Here is a 19,299-nt window from a genome sequence, read left to right on the forward strand (position 1 = left end):
ACGTGAGCGACAATCCGAGCATTCTGGTACGGCTGCAACTTTTCTGGCCGGCCGTTTACCGTTAGCGTTTAATAATTGGAACTTTCTTTAAAAAAATCAAATTGTGTTGGCTGTACTGTATCTGTTATCTATCTTCATTTTCCGAGCTCGAACTGACAGACAGACAGACAGGCCGATTCAAACGTATACTGACATCAGAGTGATATTTGAATCACGTTATTTAGTTATTGTACGTTTTCCTTGGGGGGGGGGGGGGGCATTGTAACCGTGATCCGTCCTGATTTTTTCGTAACCCCTTCTCCCCCCCCCCCCCCCCCCCCCCCCCCCCCCCCTATCGAACCTCGCGTGATTTGTGAACAAGCCCTTTCAGTGTTTGAAATGGGTCTCTATTGTTTCCCATGAAGTTTTAAGACATCTATTGTTTGCCCGCATTTTCGTTAACCAAAATTTGGTTTTTCTCAGAAACGCGTAACTTTTCAGGATTGCCATAAAACAAACCTAACCTAACCTATCTATAGGATAACCTAAGGTAATTCCTGTAAAGTTAACGGTTTCAGAGTTATGACTAATGATAATACAGTAATACCCCGCTTTACGCGAGAGATGCGTTCCAGGGAAAATCGCGTAAAGCGAATTTCGCGTATATCGGGGTCTTTTAAGAAAGTACCAAATTTAGGATCACGCCTTTCGATTTGATCGCCAAAATACTGGTAGAGTGATCTTATTTGTGCCTCTCATTGCACGCGGTGTTTCTGACTGATAAACCAGCAACGGTTTTAGCTTGAAATCCCCAGTAGCATTACCTCCTAGAAGAAGAGTAACCCGAACACCCAATAACGTAATAATACTTATAGTTAGAAGGTAGATTACCATCCGAGGTGGCGCGATGTGCCACGGCCAAGTGAATAACCAATCAGATACTATCAATCCAGTGATCAATAGTGCACTCGCGTAAAGCGGGGCAATTTAGCGCGAAAATCTAAAAATCGCGTTATAGCGAATCCGCGTTATCCGGGGTCGCGTAAAGCGGGGTATTACTGTATGACTATCATTACATTATGACTTTCGATAATTATGCGAAAGAAAGGGATCCGGTTTGAAAAAACGATTTACAGAGCTGTAAACGCAGCAATGACAACACGTATATGTAACGCAATGCATTCAGTAATGACTGTATTTATCTCAATAGTGGCCAGCATTCCACGCGATTAATGAGAGGTCATATTATGTGCTTTCATTATGACATTCACGAATAAATACCTACTATTTCCTAGGGATTACGGGTATTTTGGCGAGCCAACAAACAAGGAATTTGCTCACTGATACACCGAAAATTTAGACAAATATTAAATTGGAAACGTGATTTTTTATAACTCCACAGACTATATTTTATTCTTTATTCTTTATTGTATTGCAGTCATGCTCATTATACATTAGGTTTTACAATTTTCAGATAGGATTAGAAGAGTAGGTACATGACACCCTGTAAGGGCACTCAATATTTCTTAAGTGTAGGTAGGTAGGTACATGCATTTAATACTTATGGCAACGAAATCTATATTTAGAATGTTATATTTTATCGACGTTTATGCAATATAAGATATAAAATGTCAAGTTCGTTTATTCGGCAGAGACGCAAAAAATGTCGGTCTACGAGTAAACTAAAAGTTAATTGTCCAGATTCTATCCGTTCTTACGTAGGTATTGAAAATGACACAATTAGAAAAACTTTCAACGCAAAATTTTACACAATATAAACATCTATTTGACACAAAAATTCGTAATGTCAACTGTCTTCTAGTACTTTAAAACAGCTTGGATACGGTGACAGATGCAAATAAAATGTATTACCTCAAAATGCATAATCTCGCAAAATTTATTTATTTATTTATTTAAATAACTTTATTTATTAATACCTCTGCTTTAAAATGAAAACTCCTTATAATTCATCCAATTATGAGAATATTTGTAAAAAACATCACCTTATCCCACTACATAAACGTCGACAGATTGCAGATATTACTTATATACTTAATATTTTAAATGGTAACATTGATTGTCCTGACTTGCTCGCTAAGCTCTCCTTCAATACTCCATCTAGGTCTAAAAGATACTTCCCTCCCCTCTCAATTCCTTTTTCATCACGTAATTACAGAAAGAATAGCTTTCTACTACGAGCTGGTAAAAGTCTAAATGAACTAACGAAGGAGCGGGATATAGACGTTTTTAATAGCAACATCACAACTATAAGACGGATTCTAACAGACAAATTACTTGAGTGAGCGAGTCGTATGTGTTGGCATATTATTGTATCGATTAACGTATTAAGATTACTAATAAGTTTTGGTTTCTTTGTTCAGTATATAATATAATAAGTATTAATATTTAAAAATATTAGTGGTAACACGTTGTAAAAAAAAAAAAAAAAATCTAGTGCTAACCACCAATTATCTGTTAACCTGTTGCTACCGGTGGGAACCTATAATTGGCTCTTTGTTATCTATATATATATAACTATTGTACAATTTATAGCTGTTGGTTCTCCGAACAATAAATAATAATAAATAATAATAATAAACTTTATTACACAATATAACAAATAAAGTACAAATGGTTGACGACCGGTCTGGCCTAGTGGGTAATGACCCTGCGTATGAAGCCGATGGTCCCGGGTTGAAATCCTGGTAAGGCCATTTATTCGTATGATGAGCATGGATATTTGTTCCTGAGTCATGGGTGTTTTCTATGTATTTAAGTATTTATAAATATTTATATATTATATATATCGTTGTCTAAGCCTCAACACAAACTTCATTGAGTTTACTGTGGAACTTAGTCAATTTGTGTAACCATGTCCTATAATATTTAATAAAAAAAATATATAAAAAAAAATATTGCAGGGTCTATAGACAATTTATTTTATTACTTCTATTTACCGACGTTTCCACAGAGGTTTCACTGGTCATTGTCACGGTTTGTCCCAGCAATTTTTTTATTGGTAAATAAAGGGAAAACAATAAATTTGCTATAGACCCAGTTTCAAATGTGATTTAGAGATGACATTTATCACCGTAGTTGTTTGAAATGTACTGTAAAGTTAATTGTTTTCTTGAAACGGTCGTTTCGCCACAAATCTCCAAGTGCATTACAAACATCTGTTGTTTGCAAAGTGGAGACTTTTAACCGATAAGGAAAAAAAAATATAAGGAAAATGGAGTTTAAAGAAGAATTTGAAGAAACGTTGCCATGGAAATATGATAGGTACCTAACAAAAGTTTAGGACAAATCTGCCAAGCGAGGATTGAACCAGGGCACTGAACTAGAACAGAAATCTCCATACCGACTATGAACAAACATACATCATCACAGAACACTGGCTGAACCAGACTGGATGCAGACAGGCAAAAGAAGCCATGCCTGGCATCAACGGAAAACTCACAAGGGCGCTCCTGCAACTAGGGAAGGTCCGACTGAGTATGGTAACCAGTGTCATAACAGGTCATGGACTATTTAACAAACATCTTTTCACAACAGGTGTCACAGACAGTCCCCTGTGCCGAGGATGCATGGAGACAGAAGAAACAGCCTCTCACGTGGTGCTGGAATGCAGCGGAGTAACTCCATACAGGGCTAAACATCTCGGATCTCCGAGAGACCTCCCCGAGGACCTACTCAACATTAAAGGTTTGATAGGATTCCTCGAGGAGCTGGGCTAGCAGGACTAGCCCACCCCCAACATATCACGCAAAATAAGCGCAAGTCGTCGAGTTGCGGAAAATCGCCCGAATACAATACAATACAATACAACATACATCATTCTTTTTTTTATAAAACTTAGCATTCTTAGGATACTCGTACTTTGTAATTTCTTTTACGGATGGACTGTTTTGTGAATATTTTTTTTTAAAGACATCTTATTCGTACCTATGTATATTTGTGTAATAATAATCCTAGGCCATACTTATATTTATTTCCCATTATATTCTGTCGTCTGAAACGTACTGTATTTAACAATAAATAATAAACTATACTAAGTTTTATTCGGATTTAAAAAGCTGTTTTGAGTTTGATAATTATAACAAACGATCGCTCGCACTTATTGGTGCGCGCGAAAAGCGCGTATCATATCATTAACAATTCACACCTAGCCGCTGCCATACAATTGAAGACATTCTCCCATTTAAAAACGACGAGAATATAAATTCAAAGAAATTAGAGCGAGTAAAAGTTTTACATAAGTAAGTTATCTGTTCTTTATATCCTGCTACCCTAAAGTTGTCTGGAAGAGATCGCTCACAGCGATAAGACCGCCTGTTGTTACCTTTATTTACATTGTAAATCTGTTATTGAATTTACTTACTTTACATACAAAACTTGTACAGTCAAGTGTATAAATAAGGGTCCACGCAACTTACTCAAAATATGCCCATAGCTCTTAATTCGCCGACATAAGAGCTATGGGACATCTTTTTGAGCAACTTGTGTGCATCTATATTTTTACACTTGACTTTACTCGCTCTATTTTCTTCGTATAACAATTTTTAGCAAAGGCAATTAGTACCAGACATAGATATAAGTATATTACGTAAATGTTTATGCCAAGTTTTATTTAATTAAAACGTGTCGTTTTAAAATGAGAGCTTAACTTCATTTGTATGGGAGCGGCTTTTCGGCGGTGGGTTCGTGTGACACATAAAGGGACAAGTTGGAACCCAGCGACGTGTCGCGACTGCAAACGAGAAGTCGTGGCGTCACGACTGGTTTCTATCTAGGTATATCCATGAAATACCATTCGAACTCAGCGACGCGTCGCCGTGGCCGAGCGGCAGACAACACGCCGCCGAGCGGCAGACGACACGTCGCCAGAACGCATATCAGCCGGCCTAGCCAAGGTGCTAGGCCGGCTGATATGCGTAGCTATCGCTACGACAACAAAACGCTTTGTGGCTCTCTATCACTCTTCCATATTAGTGCGACAGTGATAGTTGCGTTTCAATCGAAACGGAGCGTAAGCGATTTACCGCAAAAGTTCGAAAATTGCGGACTTCTTTCTCCGTCACTCTAATTACGCCTTCGTTGGAGTACCTACAATAGAAAGATCCTCGCAATTTGCGAATTTCGGTTTTAGCAGTGGGCGTACATGACGCGGCAACGTGTCGCGAGGACACGTCGTCGGCATTCGCGACACGTCGCCAGGTTCCAACTTGTACCTTAAGGTAAATCGCTCATACTTATTACGCGTGAAATATTGCGAGTCGTGTCATGGTCGCATCCTAACAATATCAAAACTGTACCAAATCGTAAATACTGAACGCCGCTCACTAAGGCCACACGTGATCGTAATGGTTGTATTACAATGCCCATAAATCATAGCGATTGTGCGCAAGCGCCACTATCGAGGATATCTATCGGTACTTATCGAACTCGACCGACTTACACCTTCGCTACCGTTTTTAATTTTAATTACCCTGTATTATGAACTGAAATAATAAAAGAAAGAATTATTGAATATTATGGGATAATCTTACACAAATCGACCTTACCCCACAATAAGTTCTAAGGCTTGTGTTGTGGGTACTTTTCATTCATATCATTTATTTATTTAAGCCCCAAAGTTCCATGAGCTGAGGCAAGGAATGCCACCACACCCACTTCCTGACAGCGCCGTGTCCCCGGCCCTAAATGACGAACCGGAATTGACGCCTGACACCACTGTGAATCACTCATCATGCACATTGATAATGGATTGCAAAGAGGATCTAAGAGTATCGTCCAATTTCAATACATCATTCTCTTATAGCGAAGTAGGAGATGCTCTAACCCTACACCTCTGACCAGAGAAGATCTATATCCCTTCTAAACTGTAAGAGGGTATCCCAATATGGGACCGGCAAGAAACTCGGCGGGACACATCTTTTCAAAACATTCTTAGAGCTAAAATGCATGTAAGTTGTTGCGAATGCAACTTATTATCGTATAAAAATCAATGCAGTAGCTAAACGCAGCCGTCGGGCTCGGCTAGTATTCGGAGGCTTTTCAAAAGCACCAATAGGAGCGCTCCACATATTTTCTAACGCGGCCAATTAAAGGCACCTTTTAAACCACCTTTTGTACTGATCAAATATTGCAAATCACTCTTTCATCATCCCCCATACTATCAACACCCACTTTCTACTTTTAACCGTTTTGGCAAGAACCCTTCTAAACCAGTACCTTTTGGAAGATTATACTTCACTTTATTATCAATCGAAGTTTTATTTGAGTCGTCGAGACCCTGACCTGTACGGCGGCTACATAAGTATTTAAAAAAAATTCAATGAATATGGATTAAAATAAACAAAATAACATACAGTAGGTACTTTATTTCAGTAGGGAATTTGATGATGATGATGAATAAACGATCAATCGTAATTGTCAAGTCTACGTGCTCGTCAACCACGCTTGACCGTGTGCGCCTGAGCAGCTCTTGACAGGCCGATTCGAACGTTCGCCTGACGTGAAACTGATATTTGAATGATTCATATCAGTTTTGATTCGGGCGTTCATTTCGCTCTGACTTGTCCGCACTTTTAAATTATATTTTATTTTATTTTTTGTGTTCGTGATGTAACCATGAGTTATAAATCACATTTTCATACAAACGTAGTCCTCATTTTCTCTCTAGATATTAACATTGAAAATCTTTTGACACAATTTGTTGTATATCAACCACAGCTATAATAATTTTAATTATTATACGAGCTAGAAGCATTTAAATTTTGTATAAAATCTGTTTTATGCTCTTAAATTTATAATAATACAAGAATCGAAAAAATGTCAAACGTAGGAGTATAGCTATGGTTACACACATACACATCAAATTATGTCAAAATAAATATTTTTCAATTTGTCATCCAGAGAGGAAAATGGGGACTAAGTTTGTATGGAGAATCGGCCACCCTCTTTCCTCTTAAGCTGAAATAAACGAATTGAATTGAATTAGTGCGCGAATAACAGCTAACTGATATGATTACAATATTAATCCAATATCGCTTGGATGTGATGTGAGGTCCACGTTCGAATTGGCCTGTGTGTATACTTACCAATCAGTTTACGATGTCTTTTATCGCAAATTTTTGTCATGTTAATAGGTTATGCAGTAATATAGAATATACATAATCAGCTAAAGTTATCGCATAAGCAAGCACGTTTTAAACTAATTCTTCAATAATTTACAACGCTGACACGTTCTTGCTGATAATTTTTTACAAATAGCATACATATTAAATACAATCGATTAATTTGTATACGACAGTAATTAATGTAATTATCATTAAATTTATTACATCCATGACAGGTTTATTACGACTTTGGTATATTGACTGACTTTGAAAATGAAACTTGAGATTTCATACATATATGAAGTACAGTCGCCATCAGATATAAAGGAGCGGCCGTGCTCAAAAATATCTGAACACGCACTCTAACGCCTTACAGTGGATTTTTTTAGCCTTGTAGTTGGAGTCTGCCCTTGCAAATAATAATGTAGTTTCCTTGTGGTTTTTTCATGGCAATTAAAACGTGATACATTTCAATATACTTAAAGAACTACTGAAGCAGGAGCTCGGACAATCTAGAGCGCCTTATGGTCATCGGGAAAATGGAAGGAAAAAGGTCTCGTGGCCGGAGCCCTAAACGTTGACAGACCAGGTGGCATCAAGCCTGGACCACGAGGCAGACGACAAACGCCGATGGAGAAAAGCCATTTCGAAACTTCTTCGAAGGAGTCACGATCCTCAGTCATGAAGGCATGACGGTCCTCCGAAAGAAAGGAAAAAAAAAACGGAAGAAAGGAAAGGAGGAATGAAGGAGGAGGGGGAAAGAAGTACAATTTTGCGGTAGCCCCCTCTTAAGTAATAAAATGGCAAATACTTCACGTCTGGTGTTGATTACGTTTCACGTAATAAAATTTAATAAACTCCCCGCGTGTACATTTAGGACATTAGGTGTGTTACGAATACACAATACATGGGTCCATTATTATTTTGGGTACACATGACGCCTTATTACCCTGCTGATGAAGGGTAATGTTCTCAAGGCCAATTCGACCTTCCTGTTGACATCATAATGATGTCATTTCGATAGCATTGCGTCTCGCTCGCGCCAATACATGAGCGAACAAGTACGAACGAAATGTACGCACGAATGATATGTAACAAATGATATCATTTAAATATCAAAACGTACGTTTGGATTGGCCTCCTCGTCTTTAGTGGTACATTCAGATGATGGGTCGTTATTTTAGCGTTCCTTCTTTCCTTGACATTTTTGGCGAATATATCCAGGGAGGAAAACGGGGATTACGTTTGTAAGAAGAATTGGTCACGTGCTTTCGTCGCATTTCCTCTTAAAGCTCCTTACCCTTAAAGAAATACCTGGTGTTATTGTTTTCAAATATAGGATAGGTTATTATATTGGACATTAACTATTACACAAATTGACTAAGTACCACAGTAAGCTCAATAAGGCTTGTGCATGGGTATAGTTTGTTGGTTTTTTTTTACCCTATTTCCTAATGGAAGAGCGGGGTCTCCCGAAACAAGTATTGCTATACTTAATGGGAGATTCCAGCCCTTTATGTTTCGTGTATTATAAGTTAAGCCAAATAAACTATTTTGTATATTTTGTATTTTGTACTTAGACAACGACATAAATATGACATGACATACTCCATGCTCATCACACGAATAAATGCCCTTACCAGGTTTTCAACCCGGGACCATCAGCTTCATAGGCATTCTCTACCCACTAGGCCAGACAGGTCGTATTGCCTTAGAACGCATTTGCATATTCACAAACGCAAAAATGATACGTAGCTAAACACAACCGGATTCAATGGCCAGTATAGCAGCCATTTTACATGTTAGAGGCATACGATTATGACATTTGGAGATGTGTGAATCAACGGCGAGTGCGTTCACCCGCCGGGTTCCTTTCACCAAAACGGCTTGCAAATCGGCTGTGTTCGGATTGAACACGACTTAATAGCTCAACTATACAGCAGGGCTAAGATGGTTTGTTTTTTATCATCTGTCACCATGCCTGTCACGTTCTAACAAGTATGTAAGTGCGAAAGTGACGCATGACATGACATGTGATAAAAATGCGACCATGATACCACCGCAGGCTTGTATTTTCGATACAACTGCATAATCATGGGGGTGATTTAAATCTCGAGTCAGAGGTGTAGGGTTAGAGCCGGCGTAGCTTTATTTGACGTTTATAAGCGCTTTGTAATATGCCTACTTGAATAATAAACTATCTTTTTCTTTGAAGGGTTGTTAGTTTAGGTTGAATTGTACACACTTTCATAGGTAATGTAAAAAATGGATGACTTATGTTTTCATCTGGAATGATGTCCTCCCAGACGTATCCGTCGACGGCGACATCCTGACAAGTTATTTTATTTTTAATAATATTGTTTTTAAATATTATTTATTAACTATTACGCGCATGGGCGCGAGCGTAACTTGCAAATCCAAATTTAGTTTTGAAAGTTCGGCTGCACGGAGCACAGTAGAGCTTTCCAGATGGGTTGTATGTATAGTTGTAGGAGGGCTTGGGCCGAGTTTTTCGGAGCTGACGTTTGGCGTCAAGATCTTCAAGCCGGGTGCGTTCAAAGTTGCCAAGACCCGTACTGACAGCAGCTCGCCAGTCCGATCTCCGAGTCGCAAGCTCCACCCACGACTCGCAAGATATGCCGGTGGCCAACATCATCTGGAATAAATCAGCAGGCACTGTAGGTATTACTAATTAGTTTTAACTCAAAACGTCGCATTGAATGACGCGACGTCACAACTGTCACAAGGGACCATGATGTACGAAATACATTGCCGCGAAAATAATACAAAAATTAAGTATTTTCTGGTAGTTAAGACTAAATAAAAAAAATCTTTCTGAATTGTTTCATAGCACTAAAACCTACGTCTAGTTTAAGTTTGCGGTTTTATCCAAAATACACGAAGTTTCAGTTTCGGCATAAAAATCTTGTTTCGGCCAAAAAACTGCCAAATCTCTCGACCGCGCCGGAACTGTATTTTCGGTAGTTTCTGACCGATTATTTTACTAAGTATGTAGTTTTTAAGGTTATGATTAGAAGTTTATACCCTTGCAAATATATTCTGGTTTACTTGTGATTTTTAAGGCCTTTTTAAAAACGTGTAACAATTTAATATAAAAATTAAAACTTTGATTAAAACTAGTTAAGGTAGGTAAAGTTTGTGTCTTCCATGTTGACGCGCAGATTTGTCAAATCTAGCCTTTAATAATATGACAATACGAGTTAAGGCACGCGTCCTCGTGAATGACACGATCTATGCATATGTATTACTTTTTTATTTACTATTATAGTTGGTTTTGTTTAGCATTAGAAAAAGGTAAGCCGATTTTGACGTGTTTTTTTATTGAAAAACACTTTTGAAAAATAAGTCAGCAAATATGCAACAATTATAAATCTTATACGATCAACTATTTTGCTTTCATATGTAATAGTTACTGCAAAAGCATTTTTTAATAAAAAGACATGAAAGATTGTTTACTTTTTTTCTCATGTTAAAAAAACGAACAACTCGTATACTATTTACTACTATTTCACCGGCTTAGCGACACGAAGTGTCCCTGTGTTGCCAGGCGTACGATAATTGTCGTACACGTACGATAATTTGGACTACGGTACGATGTACGTTCCAAAGGGCATTGTCGTACGCAAAAGTACGATAATATCTGCCCTTAGACGATGCCACCAAAAAGTCTAGTTTTTGAAGCAAAATATGACACGTTCCCTGACAAATAGGCTACAATAAGCACCTTTTGAGTATTCGATCTCTTGGGTTACGTCAAAAATATCATGGAAACCGTTGGGATGTATCACAAAAATACAAAAATATAAAACTGATTTTAGTGCAATTTAGACGAAAATTGCGTTTTTGTTTCATTATACATTGGACATGTAGGCTTATTTTGCATGAAATTTTGGGAGTAGTGCATTTTTGATAGGCGTGCGATAATTTTTTCATCGGTACGATAATTTTGACACTAATGTACGATAATTTTCTTCCGCTCATCTGGCAACACTGAAGTGTCCTGAGCGATCTAACGCCATTCATCTGCTTGAATGTCGCACAGGTCTTTCTGGACATCGTTGATCCATCGGTACCTAGGCCTTCCGACCGGACGTCTCGCGGTTGGTCGCCCTAGATAAGCTCTCTTGGCCGCACTAACCTCTCCCATCCTCTCCACATGGCTGAACTCCACCAAATGCCCCACTTTTTTATTTACTCAACATAATACCAATCAGCTTCTAGTATCATAGTAACTTATTACCAACTGTCGCAGTTAACCGATAGACTTACGTTTTAAACTTTGACGTAACGTTTTAAAAAAAACTTTTTTTAAAAGTGATAATTGACAACATTTCAAAATTTTCAATATCCCTAAATGATTACAAAAAAATAAGTTTTATATATTTTTTACGAATTTTTGTATTCAAAATCTCTAAAAATAGTTAAAACGGAAATTGACGTCATCCAGCTCCTTCAGTTCTGCCACTACAAGCAAAAAAATGACTTCCGATTGGGTTGACATTGTCATTGTCATTGAAAACGGCATGAAAACCATCGTTTGACTTGAGTTTTGACGTTTGTGACACTTGTTAATTTGTGATTTTATTTTTAACGTTTGAGGTTATGTCACTCGCACTGTTGTCTATGCTCAAACGTAAATTAATTCAACGTTTTTTCCAGTGTATGAAACAGATCCGTGACGTCACGATTCTCACAAATGACGTTTGTTACATACGCCCTTTTGTTTCAAGTAACAATATAAATAGATTTTATGACCAAAATATAGGACTTACGCAAAATAAAAAAAATACGGGTACCTTAAATTAGTGCGTTCTTTCGATGTAGACAATAAAAAGTAGCACTTAAAAATATGAAATGTTGTCAATTATTAATTCTTTCACACCTTTGACGTTAAACATTTGTATTCCGGAAAACAATGTAATGACCTAATGACGTTGATATTGTCTAGATTTGGAGGTGTCGACGACCTAGCTTGCTAGTCTAGACAAAATACCTAAAGTATGATTTATTAACTTCAAGGCACAAGTCCACATTGTCCACCGACAGATCGCGACAGCGTTAAATTGGCCACAACCTAGACCATTCTACACCGTGAGCCCATATAATCCGACAGACTTTAAATTAACCACGCACGGTGTATAAATAAATATTATAAGGCAATCTTACACAAATAAAAAAAATTAAGAAGCAGATACGTCTGCGAGCGATACTCCAAATTTTATATTAAAGGAAAAAATGGAAAAAGGCAGGACTTGAACCCGCAGCCTCCGCAATCTGTGCGTTGCTCTTAACCAATTGACTTTACGCCACCCCAAAGGCATGTATACATAAAGGAAGGAATGGAAAGATTTGCGAGGTTGTACAGTCAGCGTCAAATACTTTGTAGCAACCAAAGTAGCCAAATAGTTCGGTACACCATATATTTAGTATGGTGTACCGAACTATTTGGCCACTTTGACTGCTACAAAGTATTTGACGCTGACTGTACTAGGCTTCCTAAAAAACGATATGGTTTTTCGATGTTGGCGGTAGGCTCTTAGATCTTGAACCCTAACGTTAATGGGATCAACTGTAAAGTACTCTATTAAAAGAAAAGAATATAGTATTGGTCATGTCACGAGCAGTTATTAAAATGATTGGAGCTTTATTCCTAGCCTTAGTGATCTGTTTCTATTAACACATAGATTATTTTTAATAGTGATAGATGAATCTGGCAATAGACGAATAGATGGTCTTAATGAAATGGTCGTTAAATCTGTTCTATTTAAGACGTAAGCATAAATTGCCACTAAACTAACTGATTGTATAAAAAGTAAATAGTTAAAGACTAAGGGCTCCTCTACATGATGGCCCAGCGTAGGCCAGCCTAAGGGACGCAGCTATGCGGTGGAAGGAGATAGCAATGTCACTTGCTCCCTCTAATGCATAAATGCGTCCCTTGGACTGGCCGACGCTGGGCCATCGTGTAGAGGAGCCATAACAATATTCGTAACAATGGCCACAAATTAAAAAAAAAACCACAGAACGATGAATTTACTTTTCTGGTTTTATATAAAAAGAACTATTTCGCGATTTCGGGGTTGGTCTCATAGTAAAAGTTGCTCAATATGACCTATATTTAGCCCGTAAATTATTGCAGGTGACTAAATAACACTCTGTATAGACGCTCCACCACTGGTAGATTATGTGTGTAAGTGTGTCCATCAAAAGAATTAAACATCTGTTGTATGCTCGTCTAATTAGCGTAAATAATGATTTAATGATGTTATTTGGTAAGCAATGATGCATTCAAAGGCATCTGCAAAAACAATAAGTAGCATACCAGCGGCAACACATAACTACAACTTCATTTATAAACCCATAAATTGTGTACCTTATTGTATTAAAATAAGGTATACATTCGAATGAGAGTTGAAATTCAGTTAATGCATTTATTGTATGCACATGGCATGTTTGTTACATGTGTTATAAACAGCGAAATGTGATGATTTGCATATTTAAATGGGACCAAATTTTCTGATGTAAACAATAATTATTTTATAGCAAGTAAGCGAATTGATAGTTTATAAAATAGTTGGTAAATAATGCTGAACTACACGTTATTTAGCGCATAATTTAAGATGTAAAAACAAAATCACTGTCTAATCTTCAGAGAGGTTAGGAAGGCGGAAAATCGTGCAGAATGGAGAGCCTTGGTGCACAAAATAACGATCTCATGTGGTCGCGAGCCTCATTCATGAGGAACGAGGAAGAGAAGAATCTTCAGTTTAGGTATTATGCTAATTATGACGTTTTAAGACAACATAAAATGCAAGTAACAGCAACATAAGTTTATTTTTCATTTGTAGCCATTTCATTTCTCGAACGGTATTTAGTCTAATATTATTAGTGTGTTGCCATGGTAACCCATACGACTTGACAGTTCGTGGACTGATAATATTATTCTAATACCGTTCGAGAAATGGGCTCCGGATAAAGCCTGCGTCACAGATATCTTACATATAAACTGTATTATTTTTTCTATTCAATTTTTTTTACTCCTATTCGGATAGAATGAACTCATGATTATGAGCATGACGAATAACATCAAAAATCCCAAATTTGAAAAAAAAAAAACAACTACAGTAGTTTTTCCAATTTGGGATATTGAATAAAATGGCCCATTTGTAATAAGGTTTTTAATTCTGAGTTAAGTGTGAATGAAGGAACCTATTAACGCTTCCACCACTGTTCCAGTTGATTACGCTCTTGAGCAAAAGGAAACGCTGCGCACGCACATCCAGCTTGGTTAAGCTGCGTGTATGTTTTTTTTTATAGCATAGCAGTGGCAATAAAGCATACGGCCCGCCTGATGGTAAGCAGTCACCATAGCATATGGATGCCTGCAATTCCTGAGGAGTTACATGCACGTTGCCGACCCTAACAGTCCACACCTTCTTTGAGCTCTATCAACCTTACTCACCGGCAGGAACACAACACTATGAGTAGGGTCTAGTGTTATTTGGCTGCGGTTTTCTGTAAAGTGGAGGTACTTCCCCAGTTCGGCTCTGCTCTAGAATCTGCTGTGCTGTGCCCTACCACACAAATCGTGATGCCATTTACAGATACCTCTCTTACCTCTTTTTGGCAACTGACATAATAACTGAAATAATAACAAAGAAATAATTCAAATTATTTCTTGATTTTAGGATTTCGTATTTCTCATATATTCTTTATTCGTTGAGGTAGACTCTGACCACGCTAACTTTTCACGAACTTGGCAGTAAAACTGCATACATAGTCATATTTCTATAAGCTCCATATTTGAATCAGCACTTGGCGTAAAAACAACATGATCCGACTCTAGTTACCTATAGGTGTGTGCAAGACCGCATTGTATAATGATTTAATGAAGTTGTTACTGCATTCTTAATCGTCCGTACTGCTGTTTAACCCAACAGGTAGCGATAGTAACGATTTAACGTACGTTAAGACCAAGAATATTATTATTTAACACATTTAATATGTGTTAATTGCCTTCTGAGAATTTACTGTATTACTTCACTGGAACTTGTAGTTAGTACAAATATTTTTTCTTCAAAACTCATGTTGATACTCTACAACTATGTTACTTACAGCCGAACCCATGATGTATCAATCCAATCATCTTCGTCAACTATCAGCTTGATACTCAACCGTTTTATTTTTTATTTCAGACATGGAAGACGAGTGCTACCCCGCTATCCCCGCCAGCGCGTGGAGCCGGCGGCGTTCCAGCGACTCCCTCATGGAGGTGAAGGCCGAGCCCAAGTCAGAGCCCGAGTCGCCCGCCTCGTCCTGCCCCCCCTCGCCCACCCCCGGCACGCCTGTGACACACCTCGACTACGTTATTGACCACACAGTGAGTGTCCTCCTTACTTGGTTGTCACACGCGCTTGCTGACACCGACAAAGACACCATTTTGCATCGATAATGACGTCGACCCTTCAAGATTAACAGTCAACCCGTATGTTGCTAAGTCAACGCGTGCCATCGACGATCCGCGAGTTGAGGATTACCTCTATTGTTGGTATTATAGGTGTAGGTTTCTAAACTGGTAGGCTGGTAGGTAAGGTGGTAAGGATTATACAATCTATGATATGGAACCGGTGTTCTAGCGACTCATGGAGGTGAAGACCAAGTCCAAGTCACACCCACCTCGACTACGTTATTGATTACAGTGAGTTGCTTTCTTATTTGGACGTATTTCTTACGATGTAATACGGCCAGTTGGTTGCCATACGCTGTTACCAATACTGACTACACCATTTACATAAAAACAATTTCGACCCGTTCAAACGGTAAACGGAAACGACGGGTTGTAGGTCTCTAAAACGGTAGGTGGATTTTTCAACGAGAGATCTGTTTGTAAGAACTATTGGAACTATATAATCTGTAGTGTTTATAGCCGGTGCTCCAGCGACTCCCACATGGGGGTGAAGGTCAAAGAAGTCGTATTTCAATGAGAAACATCTGTCTATTTGTTTAAACCCTAATACAGGGTGGACAAATAAGAATGATACACTTTGTTTTTAAATTTTAATTACAAGAAGTGGAAATTTTATTAAATATTTTTTCATAAATATATTATTCAGGGTTGGCATTTGTATACGGAAGATAATTTCTGCCAAATGTCTACCACTAGCAGCAAGCAATTTTATCTCAAATATTTCTGTTGTTTAAAACACGTGGTTTGCTCGATTAATTTTGAAAAAAAGTGACAGTGATTGGCACCCGAATTCCCCAAATGTTGCACCTCTTGACTTATTTCTGGGGGGCTATCTAAAATTACGTGTCTATGCTAACGAGCTGATGAAATTTAAACAGTTAAAACCGAGTATTCGACACAAATGTACTAAGATAATGCCAAAAATGTGCGAATAGATGCTGAACATTGGGATGATAAGGGCTTACATTTGCCTGCTGTTAGAGGTGGACATATGTCAGACATTATGTTTCGCATGAATTTGCCAACCCTGAAGAATATATTTTTAAAACAATACTTAATAATTTTTGAACTTAATACAGTTAAAATTTAAAAACAAAATGTATACTTCTTATTTGGCCACCCTGTATAATCATTAATCATGGAGTCAGCGGCGGTCGAGTATATTCCAAATCAGAGCGGTTCGAACCCTGGCTCGCTCGAATGAGTTTCTTAAAACTTATGGACAAAACAACCTTTGACACTTGCTTGTTACTCTTCAGTAAATAAATATACGAAGGAAACAGGTTTAATAAAAAAAGTCCTGGGTTTTAGAAGATCAGATCGGCAGTCACTTTCGGGGAGATCAACACCTGCGTTAGTTTTTCGGCCTCAATGTGTTCGACCCTACGTCAAGACTGCCTTCTAAATATGGAATCAGAAGGAGCATTCCATGGGCTGTCCCGTTCAGACGCTTTTTATTTCCTTTGTTGCGACTTTTTTCTTGGCGTTTAAAGCAGTCAAATTTTTGACCATTAGCCACAGAAAAAGAAACTCTTTTACCAACAAATCTTCAGAGACGGTAGACAATTTCATGGAATGCTCTAGAAAAGTCGTCGTTGTGATTATAAAATCCTACAGCAAAGTATCCGGTCAAGCCTCTAATAATGTCGCTCAAAATCAAAATGAAGCAGCGGTACAGTCGCCATCAGATATATCGGAGCGGCCAAGGTGTTCTCAAATATCTGAACATGCCTTAACAATAGAGGCGTGATCAGATATTTGTGACCACCTCGGGCGCTCCGATATATCTGATGGCGACTGTTTTATTTTTTGCGAGTACTCTCAGTACCATCATAAACATATATAGTTTTAATATCATATCATATCACATTGATTACAACGAAATACAGTTACTTTATGGCCTCTTAAATGCTCACAAGTGAGAATAATCTTTATGACAATAGCATAAGACCCAATTTGTCTTGGCCGAATGTAAATATATTCCTCGTGTAGTTTGATTCTTAGATTCATAATTAGTAACCAAGAGACCCTAAATATAAGGTCACGATAGGTCAATCACCTCAGATCAGGTAGCTACTTTCACCACGCGATTTTTCAGTACAGACCTGTTCATAAATACCTTTACATACGTTTTTTTGCTTATTACGATGGAGTAAGGTTCGTTATTGTATACATATTTATGAATACAATAAGGTTGGAAGGTAATTATCGAGCTTTTCCCAGAAATGTTTGGAAACGAGAGCAGATCGCTGACGAGATATCGGAAACATAATAAGCTGGTTAAGGGAAGGTCACACAGCCGCAGGTAACAACGCAGAAAAATATTAAATCGCTTCGCGTCGCTTCAGTCGCGGGTATAAAAGTAAATTATAAAATCGTCAGGTGACAAGCAAAACTCACTAATTACCATCAGAAATTCATAGCCATAGAACTACTGAAATGAGGTTGAATTTATTCAGTTATTTTTTAGTAATTAGTGAGTTTTGCTGGTCAGCTGACGAAATACTAGTATACAGTTCGTGACATCCACGATGACGCGCAGATTAGACAAGGGACAGTCGTCTTCGTGAATGACATGATCTATAATTCACATTTTCTCTCAAACTTGCTATGAAATGAAGACATGACTTACATCAAATTAGGTCCGGAAATACTACATATCAGGTGCGATGAGTGAAGATGATATGTAAAGGAATTTCATACTGCCTTACACACCTAGGACTGTAAAGCAACCTTCTTTTGTTTTTTAACGTCAAATTGTGACACAACGTCTTGGCATCCAACCATCAACTAGCTTCTACCATCAGTTAGCTTGGTACGGTGATCTGTTGTGCATATTCGTTGCTAAGCAACGGCGGTGGCGCATCGAGCTGGCGCGCGGACTTACGCGCGTAAGGTTGTACACCGCTGGTAGAGTGGACGCCACAAAACAAATTGACTACATTTTTTTGTTTTGATTGCAAGTTTGAGAAAAGCACTATACATATCTCGGCGAGAAAGGGGGTTGCCAGCCGCGTATCTCTATCCTATCTCTATATATCTACTTGGCCTGCAACCCTACGTTTCTCGGCCTCTATAGTAATGCACTAATAGACAAATCTATAGTTTCTGGAGGATTCCTTATTAACTAATTTCTTTAGATTGGTGCTACTATGAGAATAGTAAAACACAGTAATAAAATCACGTTTCCAACCTGCTTCCTGTGTGACCGACGCTTAACTGTGTCTTTGAAATACGATTAACAAGTCGGCGACCTTTTCGTACAGAATTCCGGACATAATTAAGGGTAGTTAGCCGGAACGGTTCATTTTTGATGAACTCTAATAACCCCTTCCTTTAAGTTTTAAAGGGTTAACTCGGTTAGCTCCTTTAAGCATCCTATTCTGTACATTTGTTTGATTTTAAAATATGCCAACTTTTAAAGGTTCTAATAAAATTGATCGAATAAGAATTCTTAGAATACAAATAATTTAACGTTTTATAAATTATTTTAAGCTGGTCCCGTATGGTTCAATTTGCATACAGTGTTTTGCATGTTTATTGCGAAAGTTATTATTATAAACAATAGTATTTCAATACTTGATTTTCGCAAAAACTTCAACCTATGTTCTTCATTTTTGTGAAAAATAAATTAGTTGATTAATAGATAAAACAAAATTGCATAAAAATATAAGTGCGTGAGAAAATATATAAAACATTATTTGTAACATT

General features: G+C 37.9%; 1 protein-coding gene across 3 annotated transcripts in view; it reads left to right on the forward strand.

Moving 5' to 3' along the window:
* The window catches only part of LOC133517337 (cyclic AMP response element-binding protein A), a 259,857-nt gene that overhangs the window by 229,437 nt on the left and 11,121 nt on the right, over positions 1-19,299 (forward strand). For all 3 annotated transcript variants that reach the window (XM_061850610.1, XM_061850608.1, XM_061850609.1), the window contains one exon: positions 15,317-15,501. In XM_061850610.1, coding sequence (XP_061706594.1) covers positions 15,317-15,501 — 185 coding nt within the window. The remainder of the gene's footprint in view (positions 1-15,316; positions 15,502-19,299) is intronic.

This window comes from Cydia pomonella, chromosome 4, assembly GCF_033807575.1.
Source record: "Cydia pomonella isolate Wapato2018A chromosome 4, ilCydPomo1, whole genome shotgun sequence".
Lineage (NCBI taxonomy): Eukaryota > Metazoa > Arthropoda > Insecta > Lepidoptera > Tortricidae > Cydia > Cydia pomonella.